Source organism: Haliotis rufescens, unplaced genomic scaffold (assembly GCF_023055435.1).
Source record: "Haliotis rufescens isolate VD_foot unplaced genomic scaffold, xgHalRufe1.0.p SCAF_31, whole genome shotgun sequence".
Classification (NCBI taxonomy): domain Eukaryota; kingdom Metazoa; phylum Mollusca; class Gastropoda; order Lepetellida; family Haliotidae; genus Haliotis; species Haliotis rufescens.
This window is the reverse complement of record NW_025964013.1, coordinates 3,298,992-3,325,722: the sequence shown is the minus strand read 5'-3', so window position 1 is coordinate 3,325,722 and position 26,731 is coordinate 3,298,992. Positions and strand designations below refer to the sequence as shown.

General features: G+C 43.0%; 2 protein-coding genes across 7 annotated transcripts; both read left to right on the top strand.

Moving 5' to 3' along the window:
* Positions 1 to 6,558: 6,558 nt before the first annotated feature.
* Positions 6,559 to 10,887, top strand: LOC124136749. Of its 3 annotated transcripts, none has more exons than XR_006861418.2 (4): positions 6,559 to 7,125; positions 8,293 to 8,385; positions 8,655 to 8,743; positions 10,009 to 10,887. XR_006861418.2 is itself a non-coding variant. In XM_046502761.2 (4 exons), the coding sequence occupies exons 1-4, from the start codon at positions 8,163 to 8,165 to the stop codon at positions 10,117 to 10,119; spliced, it is 312 nt and encodes a 103-aa protein (XP_046358717.2). In that variant the 5' UTR covers positions 7,143 to 8,162; the 3' UTR covers positions 10,120 to 10,887. The 3 variants fall into 3 exon arrangements, 2 of the variants coding, with proteins under 2 accessions (XP_046358717.2, XP_046358716.2); XM_046502761.2 differs by lacking the exon at positions 6,559 to 7,125 and adding an exon at positions 7,143 to 8,184 and having other exon boundaries at positions 8,658 to 8,743; XM_046502760.2 differs by lacking the exon at positions 6,559 to 7,125 and adding an exon at positions 7,149 to 8,184.
* Positions 10,888 to 15,568: 4,681 nt separating this feature from the next.
* On the top strand, positions 15,569 to 21,108 carry LOC124136750 (tumor necrosis factor ligand superfamily member 15-like). Of its 4 annotated transcripts, XM_046502763.2 has the most exons (6): positions 15,569 to 15,667; positions 16,932 to 17,138; positions 17,565 to 17,595; positions 18,146 to 18,247; positions 18,667 to 18,803; positions 19,717 to 21,108. In XM_046502763.2, exons 2-6 carry the CDS (start codon positions 16,992 to 16,994, stop codon positions 20,002 to 20,004), a joined length of 705 nt encoding a protein of 234 aa, XP_046358719.2. In that variant the 5' UTR covers positions 15,569 to 15,667; positions 16,932 to 16,991; the 3' UTR covers positions 20,005 to 21,108. The 4 variants fall into 4 exon arrangements, with proteins under 4 accessions (XP_046358719.2, XP_046358720.2, XP_046358718.2 ...); XM_046502764.2 differs by lacking the exon at positions 15,569 to 15,667 and having other exon boundaries at positions 16,835 to 17,138; positions 18,682 to 18,803; XM_046502762.2 differs by lacking the exon at positions 15,569 to 15,667 and having other exon boundaries at positions 16,836 to 17,138.
* The last annotated feature ends 5,623 nt before the right edge of the window (positions 21,109 to 26,731 follow it).

Here is a 26,731-nt window from a genome sequence, read left to right as displayed (position 1 = left end):
ATGTGATAGTTTGTTTATACACATTGAGAGATCATATGTGCGTGCGTGTCACCTTTCCCTTTACGTCGAGCAATATTCCTGCAGCTCCAGCCTCCAGTCTTCATTTCATAACTTTTGAGATATAATCTAGCATTCTCTTTCTACAACGATTTCAAAGAGTGCCCAAGAATTGTTTGATCAAAGCTCCCAGGCCTCAGCATAGCTCCCAAAAAGCGATATAGTAGACACGTGGAGGACATTTCCAAATTGACGCATCAATAACAATCTCCCTCTCTCTTTTATTCTGTATTAAAGGCCTCCAGCCCAGAGTACATGTGTATATAATCAAGTCACAACAATTTTAAATTACAAACAACAATTACAATCATTAAGAAAAGATAAAAATCAAAGATGTCTGAAACAATTCCCTAATTTGAATTGTTCCATATGTTACCATGTGGTTGTTTTCCAGCGGAAAAAATTGTCTTGCCTTTGCATGTGTTTGCGGCGGGGCAGGATATACTCATCGTTTCACAACCATTTGGTACCATCACTATTTTATAGTGATTCATCACCAAATGCTGATACAATAGTAAGTACAATCGACTCTGTTTTTAGCTGCTTTTTATGAATACGCTTTCATTAACAGTATTCGTGCACATGACCATAAGCAAATATGTTTCGGCATCGATATGTGGTAAGTATGAAAGTATGTCAGAATCTTTTAAATCTCTGAACGCCACATGGACATGAACTGCGGGGAAGTAATCTCTTGAAACTTTGATTTGGTCCAAAAATAATAACGTTATCAACACGCCACAATGCTGAAACAGTCAACTATACACTGCAATCTTAAGGTCCAAAACACAACCATATGCTACAGGTGTCGAATACATCACCATCACCTTACCATTTCGTGTTTCATTTTTTCCACCGTCAAACATGGGTCTTTTACCAGGCAACTGATATATTTATCCTTGCGCGTCAATCAATTTGAAGTCGAATAAAACCGGAACTACATCAAGCACATAAAACACACTAACACTAGTTAACCGTTCAGCTTCTTGTCTGTAAGATCAAGTTTCCCCAGGCTCCGATGTCAACACACGGAAAGGGACGTCACTCTAATGCCCCCTTTCACTACGACCACGAATATCCCGCATCACCCCGAATCGGAAACTTTCCGAAATTTGTGATGATTCGGCCTATAATGCAAACTTTCGTGGAGAATCGGTAGGAGCTACGAAGCAGTTACGATAAACGTACGATGGCGTTACGAAAACTCGTGGCTTATCGGGCTGAAAACTATGAAGAATCCCGGGAATGGGTTAAGAATGTACGACATGTCCGAATAACAAGATTCATGTACGGATCATTCACGAATTGTAAGAATCACCTACGACTAAGTTACGAATATGCCGAGGGTGTATACGAATGCAGAACGATGGCAACGAATACGATACGACTAATACGACATATTTACGAATAGTTTACGAAAATCGGTACTTTTCCTGACACTTCAGGATGTTCTTGGGTCCTGAAAGACTGGCCAACCCATCATTTCCACCATGGAAGTTCAACGGAGAGCACGTGTTGCTCTGGTCCTGGTCCTTGGGGAATCGTGTTGTTCTTACTTAAGTCTTACATGATTCGTAGTTGAGTCGGAATATTCATGCTGTTTCGGGATGTTTAGGGTTGAGGACAATAGATTTTGGGAGCCACGAATCGCTAAGTGTAGCCAAGAATGCAAAAAATCGATTTCGAAGCTGTTACGGAATATAAAAATTTAGAAACGACTGGATAACGATTCAGTCAAGAAATTGCAATTCGGGGACCCTTCCACGAAAGTCTTTGACAAACAAAAACTTTCTCCCCGATTCGACGACCTCCCGCGAACTGTACGAATGTTTGGGAAAACAAATAAGATTCATTTTAGAACTTCAAGAAATGATGTGATTTATCTATGAACATGAACAATTTCCTATTCGGGTAATTCGGGATATTCGTGGTCGCATAAGATGGACTCTGAACTTTGTAAATTTGATTGGACGAGGGCTTGCGACTTGCAGATACAATCAAGAGACGCTCGGTGTTTTACAGCTACTTGTGTGCGATTGCTAATCGTTTAGGGTGTTCTGACGTTCCAACCGTGCAGCCCGCTACAAGGTGTCACCTCTGGTTATTCCAATTTATAAACTAAAAAAATAGTTATACCACTAGACCACTGAGGCGGTCGATGTCAAAAGACACAGGGTAAATTCTCTATTTCAAACTTATGGGGAATAGTGTAAATAGTTACGTAAAAGTCGTCAGTAGCTTTGTTGTTTGTTGGTTAGAGATGAGCTGAAGCAATATTCCAGCAATATCACGGCGGGGGACACCAGAAATGGGCTTCACACATTGTACCCATGTCGGGAATCAAACCCGGGTCCTCGGTGTGACGAACGAACGCTTTAACCACTCGGCTACTCGACCGCCCCTCTAATCTGTGAAGATCCGGGTTAGAATGAGTCTTCAGCAACCAATGCTTGCTAGAAAAAGCGACGATGCTTGTCGGAAGAGGCGACTAACGGGATCGGGTTGTCAGGCTCGTTGATTTGGTTGATGCATGTAATCGTTACCCAATTGTGTGGATCGATGCTCATGATATCGATTAATGGATTGTCTGGTCCAGACTCGATTATTTACAGACTGCCGTCATATAGCTGTAATATTGCTAAGTGCGGCGTTAAACAACAACCAACCCACCAAACAAACAAACCTTAACTCATTGACCCTCCAGTCTGGGCGAGACGTGCACAGATACACGGAGCTGAATCATCAGATAACAGAATCCTCTTAGTCTGTAGTTATATATATTCCAGCTATATGACTGGGGCTGCTGTGTGAAGGCAGCGTGACACTAGTAGGACAATTAACCTCACGACGTGCATGGTATATCGACGTAATCTGGCACATTTCGGCAACTATAGCTCATACCAAACATCAGAAACTGCAAAGGGAACACGGGCATTTAGCACGCCTTATCTGTTAATGACATGCCATTCTGATTGCTACGTAACCGAAACGCGTTCCGACAGGTCTAATCAAATCCCAGCCATTTCTCAAGGGTGAAACTCTCAGTAGAAACACAGGCGGTATTTATATTCACTCGCAATGGGTAGACAAAACTGACAGACCTCTCGCCATTAGATACCTTGAGATGAATAACAAGCGTTTTCCCATTGGCTAAGACACCTCGTATCTACGTGTTTTCTGGCGACGCTTCATGTAAATGCACTTCACTGACAGATTAGCAGGTCTGGAGTATTCTAAGTGCAAAAGTTCATCACTGTTTCCTTCCAGCGTTCAACACTGACACATCCTTAAAACCTTTATGTTTATTTGATACGCGGAAGCCACCGAGTTATGCGTCCTGTAGTCAGTCTTTGTGATCGAGAATACCGACCACATCCAAATAGGTCAACTGACGTCCTCGTACACACCTGAGTGATTTCACAGCAGGACAAACAACTGCAAGCTGAGTAAAAATAAACTTGCTATTTCTTCAGTGTAAATGTGGAAGGCTGTCGAACCTTGAATACCGCGGGGTCCTGCAGGATGTGATCAGCTTACAGGTAGGTGTGCATATGTCTCACTGATTATATACATTCTGGTGCCTCCTGTAATCAGGTCACACGAGTAGTTAGTGCCTCGTGAGACACTGTTACTTTACTGTTATGTGGCGATGAGATCGAGATTGCATTTGTACATGATAGTTCTTAACAGGACAGTAACGCATCTGTAATATCTGGCTGTGTATACAAACCTCGCACTGTTTCAGTGTAGACGTGCCTATAGCTGTGATTGCCTAGCTGTCGCCTTCGTTCTCCTCCCTTCTGCCGTTGTCAGCTCGTTTCACATCATTCGCTCGCCTTTTCGCTAAACGTCGCTATCTGTCTGCCACGCCCCCTTCGTCTGTCCACAGCTCCTCGTATCTGCATCTATCCAAAGCTCCTCGTCGCTGCATCTATCCGCGGTGCTACGTCACTACATCTATCCACATTCCGTCTATCCACAGTTCCTAGTCCCCCCATCTATCCAGTTCCTCGTCACTCCGTCTGTCCACAGTTCCTAGTCACCCCATCTATCCAGTTCTTCGTCACTCCGTCTGTCCACAGTTCCTAGTCACCCCATCTATCCACAGCTCCTCGTATCTGCATCTATCCAAAGCTCCTCGTCACTGCATCCATCCACAGGTCCTCGTCACTTTGTCACTGAGGGGCACGGGTGGCCCAGTCGTCTTAGGAGCCGCTATTCGCTGTGCAGAGTCCTTGGGCACGCCAGGAACCTATGATTGTGGGTTCGAATCCCAGTTCGCCCCGATTATGTTTCTAGGTTTGTCAGCATCATAACCGTTCTCGTGGGTTTCACCAAAGTGGTAAACGTCTGAGACATGCATCACTTCAGGATCTCTGCCCACGTTTAACTTGTCCACCCACCTTTCCTCGTCTCTGCATCTATCCACAGTTCCTCGTCACTATCCATCTACATAACCCTACAATACCTCACTCCAACCAGTGGCAATGTGTTCCGCTGCAGGACGATGTCACCACTAGAGATCGCTATTATCGTCGCGGTCATCGTCGGCTTGGCTGCCATATTGCTGACTATATGGGCGTGCATGTGGGCTGCCAACAGACGAGCTGCCAAACACGGGGGAACCGTCAGTTACAAGACGGTCAAAGAAAATGTGATCCTGTAAGGTATGTTTTCCTGTCCCCTACACACGATATGCATGTAACATTCACAATGAGTTATCAGAGCCAAACCATGGGACTCACAAAGAAGTATCTGTGTCACGTCGTAAAACCCGCAACGTATTACCTGTGTCACGTCGTAAGACTCGCAACGTATTACCTGTATCACGTCGTAAGATCCGCAACGTATTACCTGTGTCACGTCGTAAGACTCGCAACGTATTACCTGTGTCACGTCGTAAGACTCGCAACGTATTACCTGTATCACGTCGTAAGATCCGCAACGTATTACCTGTGTCAAGTCGTAAGTCTCGCAACGTATTACCTGTGTCACATCGTAAGACTCGCAAAGTATTACCTGTGTCACTTCGTAAGACTCGCAACGTATTATCTGTGTCACGTCGTACGACTCGCAACGTATTACCTATGTTACGTCGTACGACTCGCAACGTATTACCTGTATCACGTCGTAAGACTCGCAACGTATTACCTGTATCACGTCGTAAGACCCGCTACGTATTACCTGTGTCACGTCGTACGACTCGCAACGTATTACCTGTATCACGTCGTAAGACTCGCAACGTATTACCTGTATCACGTCGTAAGACTCGCAACGTATAACCTGTGTCACGTCGTAAGACCCGCTACGTATTACCTGTGTCACGTCGTAAAACCCGCAACGTATTACCTGTGTCACGTCGTAAGACTCGCAACGTATTATCTGTGCCTCGTCGTTAGATCCGCAACGTATTACCTGTGTCACGTCGTACGACTCGCAACGTATTACCTGTATCACGTCGTAAGACTCGCAACGTATTACCTGTATCACGTCGTAAGACTCGCAACGTATAACCTGTGTCACGTCGTAAGACCCGCTACGTATTACCTGTGTCACGTCGTAAAACCCGCAACGTATTACCTGTGTCACGTCGTAAGACCCGCAACGTATTATCTGTGCCTCGTCGTTAGATCCGCAACGTATTACCTGTGTCACGTCGTACGACTCGCAACGTATTACCTGTATCACGTCGTAAGATCCGCAACGTATTACCTGTGTCAAGTCGTAAGTCTCGCAACGTATTATCTGTGTCACGTCGTAAGACTCGCAACGTATTACCTGTGTCACTTCATAAGACTCGCAACGTATTACCTGTGTCACGTCGTAAGACTCGCAACGTAATACATGTGTCACGTCGTACAACTCGCAACGTATAACATGTATCACGTCGTACGACTCGCAACGTATAACCTGTATCACGTCGTAAGATCCGCAACGTATTACCTGTGTCAAGTCATAAGTCTCGAACGTATTATCTTTGTCACGTCGTAAGACTCGCAACGTATAACATGTATCACGTCGTAAGACTCGCAACGTATTATCTGTGTCACGTCGTACGATTCGCAACGTATAACATGTATCACGTCGTAAGACTCTCAACGTATTACCTGTGCCACGTCGTACGACCCGCAACGTATAACCTGTATCACGTCGTAAGATCCGCAACGTATTATCTTTGTCACGTCGTAAGACTCGCAACGTATTACCTGTGTCACTTCGTAAGACTCGCAACGTTTTACCTGTGTCACGTCGTAAGACTCGCAACGTATTACCTGTGTCACATCGTAAGACTCGCAACGTAATACATGTGTCACGTCGTAAGACTCGCAACGTAGTATCTGTGTCACCTCGTAAAACTCGCAACGTATTACCTGTGTCACGTCGTAAGACTCGCAACGTAATACATGTGTCACGTCGTACGACTCGCAACGTATAACATGTATCACGTCGTAAGACTCGCAACGTAGTATCTGTGTCACGTCGTACGACTCGCAACGTATTACCTGTATCACGTCTTAAGACTCGCAACGTAGTATCTGTAGACTAGCTAAACGGTATCGGGAATGATATTATCCGAACACAAGATGAGCGTGTTGAATGAAGAAAGTCGTCCTTCGCTACGAACAATCTGGAAACCTAGACTCGCAAGTCTATATGTTGAAGTGTTTTCACCAGTTATGATATGTCTGCCGAGGCCCTGCACATGCTGATAACACACACGTCAACACAAAGTGCAAGGGTCCAGGTGCGGAGTAATATAAGTTATTTCCAAACATCTCAGTCACGTTTCAAGACGAAACATACAGTCACGACCGAAATATAAAACATTCACAAAACAGTTGATGACAGAGACATGGATGCAGTCGTTATGTTTCTGTGATATTCGTAACGTGCATGTGTAGGTATTAACCTTTTCTTGACGCAGTACATGTAAGAGGAACTAACTACACTGTTTGATGTGAAAACAACATGTACGTGTTAAGACCCGTTCTCCTTTAAACAACACATGTAACTTAACGACGCAGTTTCAGCATCGCAGTCACATCCATCAACGCGTCGGAGATATCGGTGAGTCGGGTTTGTTACACACACTGATATCGCCGCGCTCTAGTTGCGTTGGTTATTTACACCGTCTACCTACCTACATCTACCCATCTAACTCTGTAAACAGAGTGTGTCTATATACATAGCTGGGGATTGTAGTACCTTATCTTATCATTTTGAAAGCTAGAGTATTATGTCACTTGCTTGATTAATAAACTACACATGTACCGAAATGAAAAACGTTGACGTCCATAAGTCCACTGTTACGGATATCGTAGTGTGGCGAAGTGCTGTCGACCTATGCTTGTTTGTTTGTTTGTTGTTAACGCCGCACTCATCAATATTACAGCTATATGACAGCGGTCTGTAAATAATCGAGTCTGGACCAGACAATCCAGTGAATGACATCATAAGCATCATTAATGTAAGACTACAAACAATCGATAAATATTAGTTCGAATTGTTGTATTTTTAACATTTAGCATTTGAATTTGCATAACAAGTTAGAAAAGCGTCCATGTAGACATACTTTCATTGGTTCGCTGTTATCTCTTATTATACTTGTAGTGTTGATACTGGCAGGGGTCAGGTGATACGCACTGGAGAAATGTATGTAAGTCAACATGGACGCACACTAAATATAATTCAATTTCATAAACATTATGATTCAGTAATGTCGAGTTATCACGTAGCTGTATTGTCTGGCGAGATATTTACGATCTGCGATTGTCCGCTCAATATCATAATCAAAAACAGCTGTCAGAATTATTTCCAAAGCCCATTGTGCTTGCCTTCAATGGCCGTTTTCTGGGTCGCAGTATCAGACAGTAACAGTTTTCCAATACAGCTTACACACTTCCGCATATAGATGCTGACGTAATAAAACAGACCTTACATAGCAACCTGCCAGGGGTGTCGTACGCGTGGTCCAGTCTGACCTTGTTTGGACAGCTAATTAACAGGCCCCGGCCAGCGGGCAGGCAAGAGGAATGTCAACATATTTATCAGTGATCCAACCTTGAGATTACTACACTCGTTATTGAACGAGACGCTGCCGATAGATGTACGTCAATGTCTTACAAGGTGAGGCTGCGCGTCCTAACAATAGCTATAAACCTGTTGATATATGTTCGTAGATGCTATTTAAATCTTTATAGTGTTACTTAACGTCACCTGTATGTATATTTACAGGACTCTGTGATAGACCAGCGAGTGCACTACCTACTCCAGCCTGTTCCCTCACGATCTTGTCCCTGGCGTTGCTTATTCGCTCCAGCACAACAGGTAAGGGGTCTCATATTGTCTAAAGCATGACTCATTGAAAACAATGTTTGCTATTTTCTGATGATATGCCGTTCTCTGTAACATTGCATCCCTAATGCCTGGTCACGTGGGATGGATGTCATGATATTTGAGCAGTCCATTTTCGGAAACCCGGATGACCTTGAGGTTGAATATAACCTCTGGTATTCATTACGTGTGTCACAAATACCACCTTCGCCTGGGTGTCTTGTGGAGATGTTAAGAGTCATAAATGAGCACTTATATTTCAGCAGGCTGTACTATATACCAGTGGCTGTTCGAGGGTACTGCATGGATTGCTGTGAGATGTTCCTGGAAGTACCATAGCTGGCAGACACAGGTAGGTCGATTTATAAAAATACCTAATGTTAGATTGGGAAAGCGAAAGAATATTTACAATTTAATCTGACAGTGACACCCTCGGGTGATTCCCGGATACTTCCCCAGCGACATATACCTGTCGAGAGAGTCGCCCAAGTGGGTCACTGATATGGTTGATTGCATGGCGTCGTAACCAGACAGCGCGGAACGTTGGTTTATCTGGATAATATTCGATTATTTACATGCCACCCTATGAGTATGAATATTGATGGGTGCGGCTTTAAAAAAAAAAAAAAATGAAAGTCACGAATTTCCATTTCAACGAGATCGGTCTAAAATGCATATTTTTCGTTTGCTAATTTTGTAAACAGTTAAATTCATCTTGATATCAAGTCGTGCTAACAGTTTAACAGTTGGATATATAATGTAGGCAGCAATGAATCAGAAGGGTAAACACTGGCGGTATTATAACTTGTAGTGTTAAAACATCTACATATCGTCCACCCATTTCCAGTTCAACCCCAACTACAACCTTATCGTCATACACCAGTATGTGAGAACACTGGTCGTAATACCACCCCACAGTCCATCGTCTGGAAATAGTGAGTTTGGTTTAGTGCCGCTTGGGACGGTATACCAGTCATATTACGGTGTGTCAGCTTGATGTGGGAGAAAAGCCCGAACTGATGCAGGTCTTAGATGCTTACTACTTTGGTAAAACTCACGAGCACGCGTATGGTACTGACAAACCCAGAAACATATTTGGGCGGACCGGGAACTGAACCTACGATCATAGGTTACTGGCATGCTCAGGGGACGCAACTCTCTTTTTGAAAATAGAGCTTCAATATGAAGAGTAGGAGTTCGACTTGACCTGATACTGGTAGCTTGTCATGCTTGTACCATACCTGTGCTGCTAAGTTTATTTCATATTTAGACGTATTGCTAGCGTAGTGGTTATGGTGTTCGCCCGTCACGCCAGAGACCCGGGTTCGATTCCCCACATATACACATACAATATGTGAAGACCATTTATGTCCCCCCACCTTGACATGACTGAAATAGAGCTAAAGATGACGTAAGACCAAACTCACTCACTATTTCAGTGTTCTGTATATTTATGTAAAATAATGTATTTCATGTAAATATAAGCTAACTGATATGATGATATACACACATGGACTTACTTTTTAACAGTTATTTTAAAGTGCTTGCATGATTACATCAGGCCATTTACTTCCCTCCTTGTACAATGTTATAATTCTGATGATTTGATTTTTGCAGGATGTTGTCATTCAGCGACCCCGTGACTGTAGGGTTCGTTATCTTCCTGTGTTGTGTGCTGCTGTTAGCAATAATCTGTGCACTTATAGAATACTGCCACGTCGTGCATGACAAATCTAGATGCCATGCCTACAACCCAGTGGCTAAAGTGTGACGTCACTCAATAGGGACAACAGATCAAGTGACGTCAGTCAGACAGATACCCAACGTCTGCATCAGATCAGACAGTGTGACACTGTGTCCGAGAGCGTCTACCAGGAGTCAATGACAGATCAAGTGACGTCAGTCAGACAGATACTCGAAGTCTGCAACAGACAGACAGTGTGCCATTGTGTCCGAGAGCGTCTATTCGGCATCCATGGCAGATCTGAAGGCCGGCCTGCACGTTCAAGACAATGGAGTGACGTCGCCAGGCAGTTTGTGTTAACGTTTGTCACACTGGCGTTCTAAGTGGACAACATGTGGTGTGTTGTGCTTTACCTTCTTAAAACTGACTTCACAAGAAAGAAGCCCGTCAATGTCCGGATGATACCGGATTGGAAGAAGTGATCTCGTGATCAATGGAATCAAGCCACGTCGTGATGTGTACACCAGCACAAGGACAAATTACGGCACACGGCTCAGCCGTACACTTCTCTGAGTTTGAGGCAGACTTTGAGGATGTGAAATTCGTACTACTGCCTTGAGGCACAATGATTACATATGCAAAATGTGGTTGCATTTTGGTTGCACTTCTTGCACCTGTATATTGATTGTTTTGTATATATTAATGAAAACTAAACAAACTCATGCATTGTAACAGATGTTCCTACAGAGAAAATAAATCAATGCATGCTACGTTTTATGACTGACTGAAATGTACATGACATATATTTTATATATGTGTACTTAATTGTTTTATTTGAAGCAGGGAAAAACCTGTCTGTGATACCTGTAGCTTATATATCATCTACTCTGTTATAGTCTATTAAAAGTATCGAATACCCCTCTACACACCTTACAGGTAGACACATAGTGGACACTGAAGTAATTAAACTCTTCTCCTTAGACCCTGATACCTGTGTGAGAGTGCGAGTGAGTATTGTTTTACACCTTCTTGTACCCGAACCATCACACCCTAGTGTATACATTGTACAACCGTTGTGAGTTGCCCCTGTATGAGGGGGAACGGTTAAACCAACAGAAAACCAAATCACAAATATTGCAGATATGTGTATAGGTATTCTCACAATGCGCGTCCTATTTGGTATTTTGATTAACTAAACTTTAAAACATATCTCAGAATACCCTTGTCACAGTTGGTTGCACTGTGGGGTGTTGCTGTTGTGATTATTTCTATTTCATGTCACAAAACAACAGGAGGAAAATCAATCTCATATCCAAAATCAACAATTCATAACACTCACGTTATTCCTTGGAAGACATAAGTGTTCTTGATGCTGCATGTATGTGTGCTATCACAATCTACTAGTACTTGTCGACACGTTGTGTTAAATCAAAAGGGATGTGAACATTATTTACTTAACTCACTACTCAAATTCAGAATTATCGTGGTATGGGCAATCTATATCTCAAAACACAAATGTTAATCTCTCACTGAAACATAAACCAACTCATACACATTCTCAACGTACACCTGACTTAAGTGGGTTCAGAATAGTTTCCCTTAAGTCAAATTCAGTACGATCTGGGCAATGCGAATCATTCCACACGAACTGATTTATGTGACGGTACGTGGCGGTACATGACCGCAGATGAGGGTACACAAGGGTACATGGCGGTACATGAAGCTGCATGACGGTACACAAGGATACATGACGGTACATGAGGCTGCTTGACGGTACACAAGGGTACAGGGAGGTACATGACGGAATGTGAGGGTACATAAGGTTACATTTCGGCACATGACGGTAGTTGAGGGTACATAAGGTTACATTTCGGTACAAAGCGGTAGGTGAGGGTACATAAGGTTAAATTTCGGTACACGGCGGTAGGTGAGGGTACATAAGGTTACATTTCGGTTCACAGCGGTAGGTGAGGGTATTTAAGGTTACATTTCGGTACATGACGGTAGGTGAGGGTACATAAGGTTACATTTCGGTACACGGCGGTAGGTGAGGGTACATAAGGTTACATTTCGGTACATGACGGTAGGTGAGGGTACATAATGTTAAATTTCGGTACAAAGCGGTAGGTGAGGGTACATAAGGTTACATTTCGGTACACGGCGGTAGGTGAGGGTACATAAGGTTACATTTCGGTACACGGCGGTAGGTGAGGGTATTTAAGGTTACATTTCGGTACATGACGGTAGGTGAGGGTACATAAGGTTACATTTCGGTACACGGCGGTAGGTGAGGGTATTTAAGGTTACATTTCGGTACATGACGGTAGGTGATGGTACATTAGGTTACATTTCGGTACATGACGATACGTATACGTGAGGTTACGTGGCGGCACATAAAGGAACATGAGCGTATATGACAGTACGTGAGGGCACATGGCGGTACATGAGGGCGCATGGCGGTACATGAGGCTATACTAGGCTCCAGGACGGTATATGAGGGTACATAACGGTACCTGAGACTACACGACGGTACATGAGGGTACATGTGGGTACATTGCCGTACATGACGGTACATGACGTCCCAGATGTATGAAGAGCCTCAAGCATACGAGTAAAAGCATTTCGTGTACCCGGTGTAATGTCACCCAACACCCTACCCTCCCTCCCACCCCCATCCCCCATGGTGTACAATGTACAGGACACTGATAGTAGCACCCCCCGCCTCCTCCCTCCCACCCCCACCACCCCATGGTGTACAATGTACAGGACACTGATAGGTAGTAGCACCCCCCGCCTCCTTTCTCCCACCCCCACCACCCCATGGTGTACAATGTACAGGCCACTGATAGGTAGTAGCACCCCCGGCCTCCTTTCTCCCACCCCCACCACCCCATGGTGTACAATGTACAGGACACTGATAGCAGCACCCTCCGCCTCCTCCCTCCCACCCCCACCCCCCTGGTGTACAATGTACAGGACACTGATAGTAGCACCCTCCGCCTCCTCCCTCCCACCCCCGTCCCCCCCCCCCATGGTGTACAATGTACAGGACACTGATAGCAGCACCCTCCGCCTCCTCCCTCCCACCCCCACCACCCCATGGTGTACAATGTACAGGACACTGATAGGTAGTAGCACCCCCGGCCTCCTCTCTCCCACCCCTACCACCCCATGGTGTACAATGTACAGGACACTGATAGGTAGTAGCACCCCCCGCCTCCTTTCTCCCATCCCACCACCCCATGGTGTACAATGTACAGGACACTGATAGGTAGTAGCACCCCCCGCCTCCTTTCTCCCATCCCACCACCCCATGGTGTACAATGTACAGGACACTGATAGGTAGTAGCACCACCGGCCTCCTTTCTCCCATCCCACCACCCCATGGTGTACAATGTACAGGACACTGATAGGTAGTAGCACCCCCCGCCTCCTTTCTCCCATCCCACCACCCCATGGTGTACAATGTACAGGACACTGATAGGTAGTAGCACCCCCCGCCTCCTTTCTCCCATCCCACCACCCCATGGTGTACAATGTACAGGACACTGATAGGTAGTAGCACCACCGGCCTCCTTTCTCCCATCCCACCACCCCATGGTGTACAATGTACAGGACACTGATAGGTAGTAGCGCCACCGGCCTCCTTTCTCCCATCCCACCACCCCATGGTGCACAATGTACAGGATACTGATAGGTATAAGCAATAATCATTCAGTCTTGCTGTACCGAAACGTCGCTTCTTACAGTATTAAAGAAGTTGTTATCCATAAAATTGTGTCTACTATGTCAATATCTAAAGTAACAGCCATACAGTATCCGATACTGGCATGATAGTTGCCATGGTGGGCTACTAAGCTTTCAACGTCATGGACAAAGGGTACACATATCTAAAATCGCTCACGTTCAGTGACACGTCACATTAGTAGCGTGTAGACCACCCCCTGCGACAACACAACAGAAACTTCCCGGCGCACAGGAAAAGGTCAGTCGTCTGATCACGTCACGTGGTATTCGTCGCCTTTTTTATTGGAGCGCCTGGGTCCGTTCTTGTGGATTGGCTGGAGGATGTGGTCGCTGTCGAACACGAAGATCCATGACATCCCAGAAGTGTTCCATGGGGGACATGTCTTGGGATCGAAACGACAACGCGTTGACGTTGATGGCTGCAAGGAAGTTCTGTACGATTCGGGCTGTTTTGGGTCTGGCGTTGGCATGCTGATTGTCATGCTGTTGTAGAAATGGTAGGGCAATCGGACACAGATAGTCATCCATGTACCGCTGAGCTGTCAAATTACCAATAACGATGACCAGCGGCTTTCTCTCCTGCCCACACACTCCCCACACAAGAACACCCCCTCCACCTTACGGCACGAACTTCTGAACGCAACATGCCGCCTTTCGTTCTCGCCTTCGGTTTAACACGTTGTCTTGAATCAGCTCTGAGCAGACAGAACCGGCTTTCATCAGTGCAGACGATCCTCTGCGAGTCACTTCGCTGCCAACGACATACAATACGGGCCCATCTCAATCTCAGTCGACGATCCTGCGCTGTCCATACTTGTCCTCTGTAAGATATGTTAGCCCTAATTCCTTGAGCCCTGAGTCGCCTGGCCATATGCCTAAAGAGATTCCTCGCTGATGACGTCACTGTCAGGAATCGATTCCGGACATTCAAAGTACGCAAGTACCGGTCTTCATAGGGCGAAGATACGCCCTAAGTATCACTTATGTACCCTGAATGCACGTGCTGTTTCGGTTTCCCATGCGACACGTGTTTTTCCCTTTTTAGCATTTTTTACATAAATATGTGCCGTGGACGTGTATCACACAACCTGTATAGAGTTTAGACGAAGTGTTTTGTATTGATTTAGTTTGTACTTGTGTTTTTACTTTTTTTGAAATTTCGTTGTTAATGTGGTAAAGTTTCTTCTGCCCGTCAGTGTAGGTTCACAGCGCATGCGTGGTACAACCAACAAAATTATGTGACTTTTGTCCTCATGCGGATTGCAGTGATCATTGTTTACAATATTCAAAGAGTTGTCTCCCTTAGATTGCCAAGCTCGTGCGAGGAACTGATATCGCAAATTGGCAATATGGTCTTAGATTCACTTTGTGGATACAGGGAGAACGTTCTCCGTATATTCAGTGCTGCGGACCTAGCGGGTTAAGTTCAGTTATGTCCTGCTCCGAAAACCAGGCCATGAGGCCCCCTTTTCTGATTGTAACAGTACAATTGTAGTGATTGATCGTCATCGACCAACACCAGTTGTGTGTGTGTTCGCTTGTTAGGCAATCGTATTATACCCTTGAAGGATCCGATAAATGGTTATCTGAAATAAACGATAACAATTTAACAACTTCACATTCAAACCTTTGAAGTTGTACAAATGGAAGAAAGATTTGAAGTACACGTAATTTCACAAAGGTTTGTGCAATGTCACCACATGTCACATGAGTCTATTAAAGATTCTTACTACATCTATTTGTGACATTGCGTAACGTGTCTGATGTCAGCTACAGTTTAAGTAATTTATAACTCCTCGGGTGTGTTCAAACCTGTAATACTGACGGACGTTCACTCATGTAGAGGTACGTCGCTCTCATCTTGATTTACTTGACAGTCGTTATACCTTCGTGAAATCTGTCAAAACCGGACTCTTACTAATCCGAATTACTGTCAATACCGGATCTTAATAAAGGTTCCGAGTTAAAATGATTATTGTTCGTTTCGAGGATTGAGGACGACTAGTATATTCTAGTTCTTAGTTTCATATTCTAACACTTGTTCTAGTTGCAGGGTGCCATTGCCACAAATACTGAGGTAGAGCTGGCGGCTTGATTGACTGCAATACAATGCAGAAACGTCTATGAAATATACTAACATTTAGACACAGATATGTAAATAAATGGTCCCTTAATAATGTCTCACTCGGTTACTGAAGTTTGTTTTTTTAATTGAATAATTACCGTTTTATAACCTCCACGGTCACCCACTCACAGCACAGTATTTTGCACATAGTGAGTGAGTGAGTGAGTATGGTTTTACGCCGCTTTTAGCAATATTCCCTCAATATCAGGCGGGGGACACCAGAAATGGGCTTCACACAATGTACCCATGTCGGGAATCGAACCCGGGTCTTCGGCGTGACGAGCGAACGCTTTAACCACTAGGCTACCCGACCGCCCCACTTTGCACATAGCGATACTTGCGACAAAAAAAAGAGTTATGAATATTATGGTCATAAATGTATGTGGTAAATATAATTTCCGTCTGGCCAATTTAAACATTCGTCACCAACCTATTGAAGAGCTGAGTAATAGATTCCCACACTTCAAGGATTTGTATGGTACCTGAAAACGTATTCTTGTACGACACCTAATGGTTGCAATTTTATAGCATAAATATATTTTTTTCTGATCGAAATTTCGCGTTAATTCAATGACTTGTATATCTTTTAGATGTTTCGTAACTTCGACTTTATTTTCAGAATTTCGATTATTTTCTTGTTATTACAATGTAATTTAAAAAAAAATTAAATGTGGATTTTTTCTCGTAATTTCGATTTTATTTTAAAACTCAAATTAAGAGAAATCACGAGAAGCAGCGAAAAATATTTGTGAAATTTTGACTTTTTAAAATAATATTGAAATAATGAAAAATAATCGAAATTTCGGAAAATAATAATGCAAGAACTATAAAAAATATCAAAATTTATATTTTTTTAAAACAAAATTGAAATAACGTGAGAGTAATCGAAATTACGTGAGAATAATCGAAGTATTCGCACAACTATATTTTACGTGACTTCAGCACCTGGAATGTTGGAGCTTTCGCTTTCTCTTTCTTTTCTAGGCGGTGATGCTACACACCGTTACGGACATATAGCTGTACTGTGTGCATGTCGGATGCGCCATGTTTAGGAACGGCATTAGAGTGGCGACAGCACTGGGGGTTACAAATGTCTGCCTGCTTTCTGCTGCGGTCGCCATCTTGGTATTCTACACACGGACTGGGAGGAACATCTCGACACGAACACCCTCTGACGTCATTGATGCACAGGTAGGGCACCGCTGTAGATGATAACATGTACACTGGACTGTAATTAGCATCCTTTCGAGTTAATTAAGCTGTATATTCTGGAAATATTAACAATATATGAGGTAATAGTGTGGCGAAAGCGATCGATATGCATGTGTGATGAAGCAGCAATATGAGGTCTGTAGAAAACAAACGGAGGTGACAGAAGGTTTGGGCATATGCTATTGCCATGCTGAAAATACGACTACGTGTTATATTGTGTTCATTATCTGGGTTTTGGGTAAGTGTCCGGAGGTATCCGGGAGGTATCTGGATACCGGGAACTGCATTTTTTTTTATGTGAATAATACATAGCAGACAAAACGGAGAATACATGTGCATATTGTCCAGCCATAACATGAATGTGACCTTCACCTTTGATAATATGATTTTCGTCTTTATTTGTAGCTTCATGCCCTGTTTGTGGAGACAGATTCAGGTTTGTAAAATTGATCGTTTCCTTCATTTAAATAATTCAATTGGTTACCCGTACGTACCTTTCTTATTCTATTTCGGTTACTGTGTATATCTATTCGCTGTGACATTTACCCGCACTCCATTCCTCTTGGGATGTTTGGATGAGTCTGCATGACTGGTGGCACGTGGTCCTAGAGACAGCGCACAGATCACAAATCAGGTGAACTCAAGCAACGTCCGTCGCGGAGAGTCCTTGGATGGGTGACCGCGTTTCGGCTGCTTGGCTCCTGGGATTTTCTTGGCATTGGTCCTGCCCCCACACTGAAGCACTAGTAACACACGTGGTGTCTCCTCTGTTCGAAGTGTGCTTCTATTCACCTATCAGTGAATGGGTACCCGGTAGGATGTGATGTTAACCTAAAACCGCCTAACAGGCAGCTTGGGTTGCATTCTCTTCAAGGAACTGAGAATGATTGTTAAGTGCACACTGATGCCCCTGTGTGGTGTGGAAATGCACAATAAATATGGCCTATTATTATGAGTTGTGTATACTGTGTGTCTCTGCTCCCTAGGCAGCATCTATCCGCGGGGGCTGGCGGCATCTCCAGACGTGGAGGGCAGTTTAGGGGAGGCAGCTGCACATCTGGTCATTGATCCCCGCACAAACTACACAGGTATGGACATAGTGTATATTGAGGAATAAACTAAACCAAAATTTGTTTTAATTGATAAAAATAATGCGAAAGAGACCATTGGCATGATTTAATCCTGAGTTTGACTGCAGTTTCACAATAGGTATCATGTAAGCAAGTTCTGTGAACGGGTGGTGTATGGTAACTCTTGATCAGTTTAAATGTACGTTGTATAATTCAGTGGGGCATAGTGACAGTTCAGTTTAAGCGTACACTGCATGATTAAATTCCATAATAAGGAACAGAGTGTGTACTTTTCTGGGTAGGTGCTGTGTTTGTAAGAGCGTATTTAAATAATTAATGAAGACATAAATAAATAACCCAAACTCACAAAACAACAACATAAAATCATTTGATATGTACCAAGGCAGTGGCAATACATTCATATATTTACCATTAAGTACCTGGACCGACAGATACAGATCCTGTTTTGAACTGGAGAGACGACATCAACAACACCTTCGTCGGCAACAACGTCGGACACGACGATGGAAGCCTCACGGTGACGCACGGTGGCTACTACTTCATCTACAGCCAGGTACAGTTATTACAAGATGTAGTGGTGTATGAGCAGGAATAGACGTCGCTATGGCAGTATTTCAATTATATCACGACGTGTCAGCTTTATATGGAAAGGGGGCGGTGGGGTAGCCGAGGACCTGGGTTCGATTCCTGACATGGGTACAATGTGTGAAGCCCATTTTCCGGTGTCCCCCGCCGTGATATTGCTGGAAAAATGCTAAAAGCGGTGTAGAACCATACTCACTCACTCTTTCATGTGAAACAAAAGCATGGTGCTGACAAAACATGGACCATTATTGGGACGTGTTCGGGATTCGAACCTATGATCAACGGACGCTTGTGAGGCTAATGCATGCAGTGCACAGTGGTCAAATTGCTTCGCCATATGCCACTGCGAATCCTGTGCCCTTAGAACATATAGAGGATATTTATTGTGCATCCTCGGTTCTTAGTGTCGTGCCTTCCTAACGGTATTATTCCAGATGTAAGTTAGTGATTCGTGTATTTTGTGCATATTCGCCGCATTGTTGGAGCATTTGTAACAGCGGCATAAAACCATACTCATTCACTCACTATTATCATTACAATTGTGAAGATCCGGTTCAGAAAAAGTCTTCAGCAACCCATGTTGCCGTAAAAGGCGACTACGCTTGTTGTAAGACGCGACTCAGGGTAGTCAGGCTCGCTGATTTGGTAAATGCATGTCATCGTATACCAATTGCGTGGATCGATGCTCATGATGTCTATCACTAGATTACAGATCTAGACCAAGGTCATATAAGTTGGAATATTGCTGAGTGCGGCGTTAAAGAAAAAAACAAAAACAATTTTTTATCATTACTCCCGTGTTTACGCTACTGTGAGATTTCGCTAATTAATGATTTCGAGAAAGACAATGCAGTTAAAGAAGTGCATGTTGGTTTTATCAGATCCTGTACCGAGGTGAAGGGGTCAGGGAGCTGGCGTGTGGGCGGGTCCTGCATACCGTGTTGAAACAGAGGATGGCCGAGCTGGGTGAAGCTCCCACCCCACTGCTGAGGAACCTCCTGTCTACCCCTTCCATCAGGAGGGGCCATCTCACCTACTTGAGCAGTACCCTGGGGGCAACGTTCTATCTTGACCCACACACCAGACTCACCGTGCAGTCAAGTGTCCCTGGAAACATAGACACATGGGGTTCTCCACTTTCTAACGTCTTTGGTCTGTTTCTCGTGTAGTTACATCTACCACTACGCATATTGTACGAGTTATTCGTTACCAATTATAATATATGTGACCCACCATGAGATGAGGAAGGAACCGTATGGTCTAAAATAAGAAGGTTTTTTGTACAGTCCGCACACGTGGCGAAATTTACGGAAGTAAGTTGACGTCAAACGTCTTGTTTTTCTTTTTGACTTCACAGTAGCACCCACAAGGACCCTTTTCTCTTGGCGGGTCACATATGTTTCCAAGGTTACCGACGAGTTAACAGCCCATGTGAGGGACACAGACGTCTTACAACTAATTGGGATTTCACAAAACTGTATCAGCAGTGTGAGGTAAACAAACATGTGTAATGATTCTGGTTATGTGGCGGTATGTATTGTAAATTTGCTTCTGATGAATGTGAGTGGCAGCAACTCAAACACCTACAGAATGCCGTCAGCTGTTGTGACGGCTTTTATTAGTTGTATGTCCACGGCAGCTAGTGATATAGAGTGACTTCCCTTAGTTGTGCATTGACACCTTCGTTACCCTCCCAGTATTTCTAAAGAGATCTGCAGTGAGACGCTTGACGATAAAAGAAATTAATAATAAAAAAAGGTTGACGACCTTGTGCGAAATACGCATTATGTCGGAAAGCGCACGTTAAATCTCCAACAGTAAGGTAGCAGTTTCTAGCTAGAAGACTGCCTGTGCCTATTTTTGAGAGAGAAGAGAGCGATTCGCTGCCTCCATTTACTACCTGACTAATCTACTTGCACAGTGCGGACGGGTACGGGGTACCTGTCGGACACCATCAACTGTTCTGCCTGTTTCCATTCCCGTGCTCGTGGGTTTCACCGAAGTGGTAAACTTCTGAGACCTGCATCACTTCGGGCTTTCCTTCCACATTAAGCTGACACGCCGCGATATAACTGGAATACTGACAAGCGGCGTTAAACCCAACTCCAGTCCATCACTGTTTCCTGATTTGAAGAACGGAGCACGCGCCACATGGCCACTTTAGCGTTTGTGTAATATGGCCCTTTATTGATGCCAACGTATTTGAGCCATTGTGTTGCCTTTTATGAGTGTAGACCTAATCATCTATGTTTCCAAATAATTTGTTTGCTGTTCACTGATCTTGTGTAATTATTTACTTATTTCACAATTTAGTTTTGTAAGTACCGATGTCTTGGTTACCCTTCGCGTTTCAGCTTGGTACTTACCACGTTACGATCTGTTCAGTACTTATTAGTGGATGTTCCCAACGCCGTACCTCACACTTTCAGTCTTGTGGCCTTGTGGTTAAGGCTTTCGCTCGTCACGACGAAGACCCGGATTCGATTCCAGACAAGGGTGCAATGTGTGAAGCCTATTTCTGGTGTCCCCCGCCGTGATATTGTTAAAAGCAGCGTACTCACTCACTCACTCGAAACAATTGTGACACGAAAAAGAGACATTTTTTTCGACGGTGCAGCTGTCACCGTCACGTGTAATTGTTATTATGATACGAGGATGACCTTGCAGCTGTCACGTTCACAAGTTGTTATTGTTATTTTGAATTCTTACACACCTGTGGGTGAGAAACCCATTTGAGATGACTGGTATCAAACATGTGTGAGATCGAATATCAGGTCCGTGATTGGCTACTCCATGGTGAACAGAGGTCAGATTTTAACGGACTACTTTGCTGATTGTAATTCATTGATACGTTTCGCGTGTTTCAGCCGTTTTCAACTGCGTCAGAATCGAAACTCTGTGGCTTTAGGGTGCTCACTAAATCTTATGTAGTTTGCATTATCACCATCGCCTTAATAATCCACATATAGAGGTGGAACCTTTTCATGGAGGGTCCCACCAGGTATAGATTGTAAGCGGTTAGCCGGATGAAATGACTCTTGACCGTTGGGTTATGTATAAATGCGTCTCTGCGATCGTACATAGAGATATAATATGCGTCGACTCGTTGCTAAACTGGTGCGGGTGTAAGAAACGGGTACTGTGCTCGCGTCTGTCACATACCTTTTCTGTCAAACGGTTTTTTGTAAGCAACATACATGTATTGTAAGGCAAATGGTATCAGACATGCGTGTAGCAATCTCTACATGAAGACGACCTTGCAACTTGCTATTAGAGTCACGCACCAGCGTCGAGGTCCAGTAGTTAAGATGTAAGAGCGTCGTGTGAGACCCTGCACCTTCGCACGACCGCCCTCTCTTAAAAAAACCTTGTTTCCAAATGCGAACATGGCGAAAAAAGAAAACACTCACAAGGAGATAACAATGCGATTAATTGAAAGATTGTGTTTCCGTTGGTCGGGTAATATATAGCCAAGTGGAAGAATAATACCTTCTTAAACACACGTCAACAAAGATAACAGTGTCATTGAATCAGGGCACGACCAGAAACCCTATCTATACACGAGAAAAAAATACTACTTATACATCGCGTTTACCACAGTACGAACAAGGTTAGAGCTGTATGACCAATCTGAGTGTGTGTCACTGTACTCCGACAGTGAATGTCATTCATGGACCATTGTATCAACAACTGTTTGGTTTTGGTTAAGACTTGATTACTTACAGAAAGACGTGATACGCTTGAACGAATGCTGGCAGCTTCACAAATATATACACACACCACTGCCGCATGTGCAGTTACACAATATATCCTCTTGCAGGCATTATGGGGCTCGTGGTTTGCCATATATCAGCCCTTTTGTGTAGATAGTGTGGAGTGGAGAAACCTTATATCACCGCTTGTGTGTACATAACAGACATAAGGGGGCGATACAAGGCAAACATGATATCCCCCAAGAAATATAACACCTATCGTAAGAGCAAAAAGTGACGTTTATCTTCCACAAAACCACCATCACAATATTTACATAACCTCTACACTAGTGGTAGGGAAGGTTTGGAATATCTACCTTTCTCGACAAACAAAGGTAACATTCCATATCTCACCTTGGCTAATTAAAATACGACGGACAGCTCGTGATACGGTCGCTCTGATGTGTAATGCTATATTGCCATGCACCTCGCTATGGTATATCTATATAATTATGCAAAAAAACAATATGTAAAGCGCACTGGAGGGCTTGCATATATAATGTATATAAATTAATGTTTTATTGTGTCTCATAAGCCTAATGGCTGGGTGTTACTTTTTAATATGCCAAAGAACATGTTTATATCTCGCTTTTGTAACACGTTACACGTTAATAAAATAAGTCTGTCTCATGTCTGTTCAGAATATTTAAGAATAAGTGCGTTTATTTACAATCAAGAGAAAGGTCCGGTCACGTGATAAGCCTGCACGGGAACAATAAGAAAGGCGAACAGAGCGGAGGAAGCTCGGGGATTATCGGCTACTGTTTACAAACAAAGTTTCTGAACGGTGGACGCCCTGTCCCTTTTGTAAACTTGTATCTGTAAAATAACTGTTCATTTTGAAGTATGAACATTCCACTTTCATTCTTCAAATACCACGGGTGTGCCAACTGATATCGTCATTATGTTGACAACCGGTCAGATTCTTAATAACCATCAGTTTAGACGTTTTATATGATTGCTTTGCCTAACATCAGTTCCATTATAATGTTTTTGGTTGCATACTGTTCACTTGGATTGGTACTGGCTTCATCTTAGTACAATAACCAGAGCATCTCACCATAGAGATCGGGAATTTGTTTTAAACCTTAAGCAAGTTTTGTGGTTTGTGAAATTGTTTGGCATGTAGATAAGGAAATATAAAACAACATGTTGCATTTACAAAAGTAACAAATATCAATAAAATCTTATTATGTCAATGAGTCAATTTCTTGTTCTAAAAAGTGTATTTAAAAGTATAAGTCTTCAAATTCCCCTTGTTAATAATTTATATTTGTAACATTTTTATTTATTTTCTTATGTCTGTTGTACAATCAATTTACAGTCGTAGCTTGTTACTATACGAACAGTATTAAGCTGAGCTCAACTTGATTTTAATGTTGTGATGAAGTAGTAATAAGCGAAATTCCACGGCGATTGCACCGGAATATGATATCTATTCACACATACCGTTAAACCGACAGCTCATCACAAACAATATGCAACACTTTCAAGTGATTATAATAATTTATAAAATCTTTCACCGCCCATGCAATCCGCTCCGTTGGCTAAAACATCACAATAAGAATCGAATGACGTCAACAAGGCCGTTCGGATGACGTACACAATGCACTGGTGCGCGAGAAGTCATATTTGCCCCTCTGCACATTCGGTTTTTATGAACTCAATTATTTCTAACCCCATGGGTAATACAAAAAAAAAAAAATTCTGTAAACATCATCTTTACAAAGTTTAAATTGTTTTTACTTTGTATATCATATATTTACAAAATTGTTTTGGCTTTGGGTATCTCATCAATACAAAGCATATACAAGCGTGCATAGCTGGACATTTTGTCCTGTGTAAGTTGTGATATGGTTCCAGGGGCGCCTCACACATTCTCAACAGAAGTGAAATAACGATGAGGAATGGTTAATAAATGTTTATTGTAAAAGTCACAAAACATCAATGTTTAAACATTACCTACACATATATACACAGGCACTTATAAAACGGAATCGTTTATAATTAGTATTTAAAACATGAAACATTTTCGTAAATCACAACAAAATTCGAGTCTGTTGGCTTTCTTAACTTAATGAGAAAAGACAAATCAACAGTTTGACTCGTCACGAACAAACTCTTTGGAATGTTTATACATGTATGTATACGTCATACCTGCGACTGGCAATAGTTATTTAGATATACAGGTCGTTGAAGATATTATATGCATCTACATACTTCATTAAATGTTCCATTATCAAGCATGAAACGAAGCATATATATCCGTACATGTATATTTGATGCATGAAAAGTGAGTGAGTGAGTTGGGTTTCACGCCGCTTTTAACAGTATTCCAGTTATATCACGGCGTGTCAGCTTAATGTGGGAGGAAATCCCGAAGTAATGCAGGTCTCAGACTGACAAACCTAGAAACATAATGAGGGCGAATCGGGATTCGAACCCACAGTCATAGATTCCTGGTGTGCCTAAGGGACACAACTCTGCACAGCGAATTGCGGCGCCCTTGGCGACTGGGCCACCCGTACCCCCCGATGAATGAAAAGTGTCATGTCCTGTTTTAAGTATGTCGAAAATAAACACTTGTTCATTACAGATGGACACAAATAGTGTCGGTGTTGTACAGCTTACAGCAATTGAAAAAAAAACCATACCACTTTTAATAAAGACATACATTAATGATAAACACGTAATGTGTCTATTTCACTGTGTAGACCTCAACAACGTGCGGTTTGACATGTACACTGTTCACATATTCCGTGCTGACAAATATAGGAGATATTTGTTGCTCTGTTGCTTAATGCTGTATATATAAACCTCACAAATACTATGTTGACTAGAAGAAACTACATGTATATGCATGACACAGTAGACACAATTAATGGATAACAACTTCTTTAATACTGTAAAGGTGACGTAGAGCAGTCAGTCTTGCTTGATAACGGTATAAGGATCTCTCCACCGAAACGTCGCCTTTACAGTATTAAAGAAGTTGTTATCCATAAATTGTGTCTACTTTGTTATCCGTCAACTAAGTGATGCCTATCAAACAATTCATGTATATGCATGGATAAAAATTTAATGAGGACAGACAGCACACACAATACAAGCTAGATTAGTTCTGTCTGTACAATACGTGCATATGTTCACACAAATAACGTGCGGCTGTGCCATATACTGACTGACTGTCAGGAAGACAGCAAGGCACACGGTATACACAAATACGGCTTAAACATTCACAGTACCACGCTGGACGCCACGACGTATACTGAGACCAGGTCACCGTGGTCACTTAGGTCACAACACATTGTGAGAATCTCATTCTAATTGTGTGTTTGTTTGTTTGTTTGTTTATTGTTTAACGCCGCACTCAGTAATATTACAGCTATATGACGGCGGTCTGTAAAATAATCGAGTCTGGACCACACAATCCAGTGATTGACATCATGAACATCTATCAACGCAAATGGGATATGATGACATGTATCAAACAAATTAGCGAGCCTGACCACCCGATCCCGTTAGTCGCTTCTTACGACAAGCATAGTCGCCTCTTACGGCACGCATAGGTTGCTGAAGACCTATTCTCTACCTGGATCTTTACAGGTTTCTAATTATGTGGACATTAGGGAGCACAAATGGCGATATTTAACCACATTACTACGGTTCTTAAAAAGCCAGAATATGTGAATACTTGAAATATATGCAGTTAAGGTATTTTCAAAACAGTCTGGGCAATAAGGATATTCTGAACAAGGGTACATCATACAGGAAATATCATGATAATATATTGTCAGGGAATTTGCTGTTCTTCCACAATATACACTACGCTGTCAATCTCTTCCAAACTCTCCGACGAGGATATTCACAAATTGAGGCGACCTTGTTACACTTCCAGTCTATTCAAGTCAGTATGTAAAGGGGTATGAGTTGACTGCTGTTACCTTCACGAGGTAGCACGATGCGCCCCTGTTGGGAATGCTGATTTACATTCATGAACAGTGCCACAGTATGGTTGGCAATCTGCTGGCCAGTGCGCTACTGACAATAATTTTTAAGTCGTCTACAATTTACGATAGACGATAATGCTCTCCCTGACGCCTTGTTGTACCGAAGCAGGTATCTCTTTCCTTTCATTAATATC

Bases quoted from the DNA above. Each gene is read 5' to 3' on its own strand.
- LOC124136750 (XM_046502763.2), top strand. From the start codon at position 16,992: ATGTTTAGGAACGGCATTAGAGTGGCGACAGCACTGGGGGTTACAAAT. The intron at 17,139-17,564 runs GTAGGGCACCGC...CTTTATTTGTAG, and splicing joins CTGACGTCATTGATGCACAG to CTTCATGCCCTGTTTGTGGA. The intron at 17,596-18,145 runs GTTTGTAAAATT...TCTGCTCCCTAG, and splicing joins GTTTGTGGAGACAGATTCAG to GCAGCATCTATCCGCGGGGG.
- LOC124136749 (XM_046502760.2), top strand. From the start codon at position 8,163: ATGTACGTCAATGTCTTACAAG. The intron at 8,386-8,654 runs GTAAGGGGTCTC...CTTATATTTCAG, and splicing joins TATTCGCTCCAGCACAACAG to CAGGCTGTACTATATACCAG. The intron at 8,744-10,008 runs GTAGGTCGATTT...TGATTTTTGCAG, and splicing joins ACCATAGCTGGCAGACACAG to GATGTTGTCATTCAGCGACC.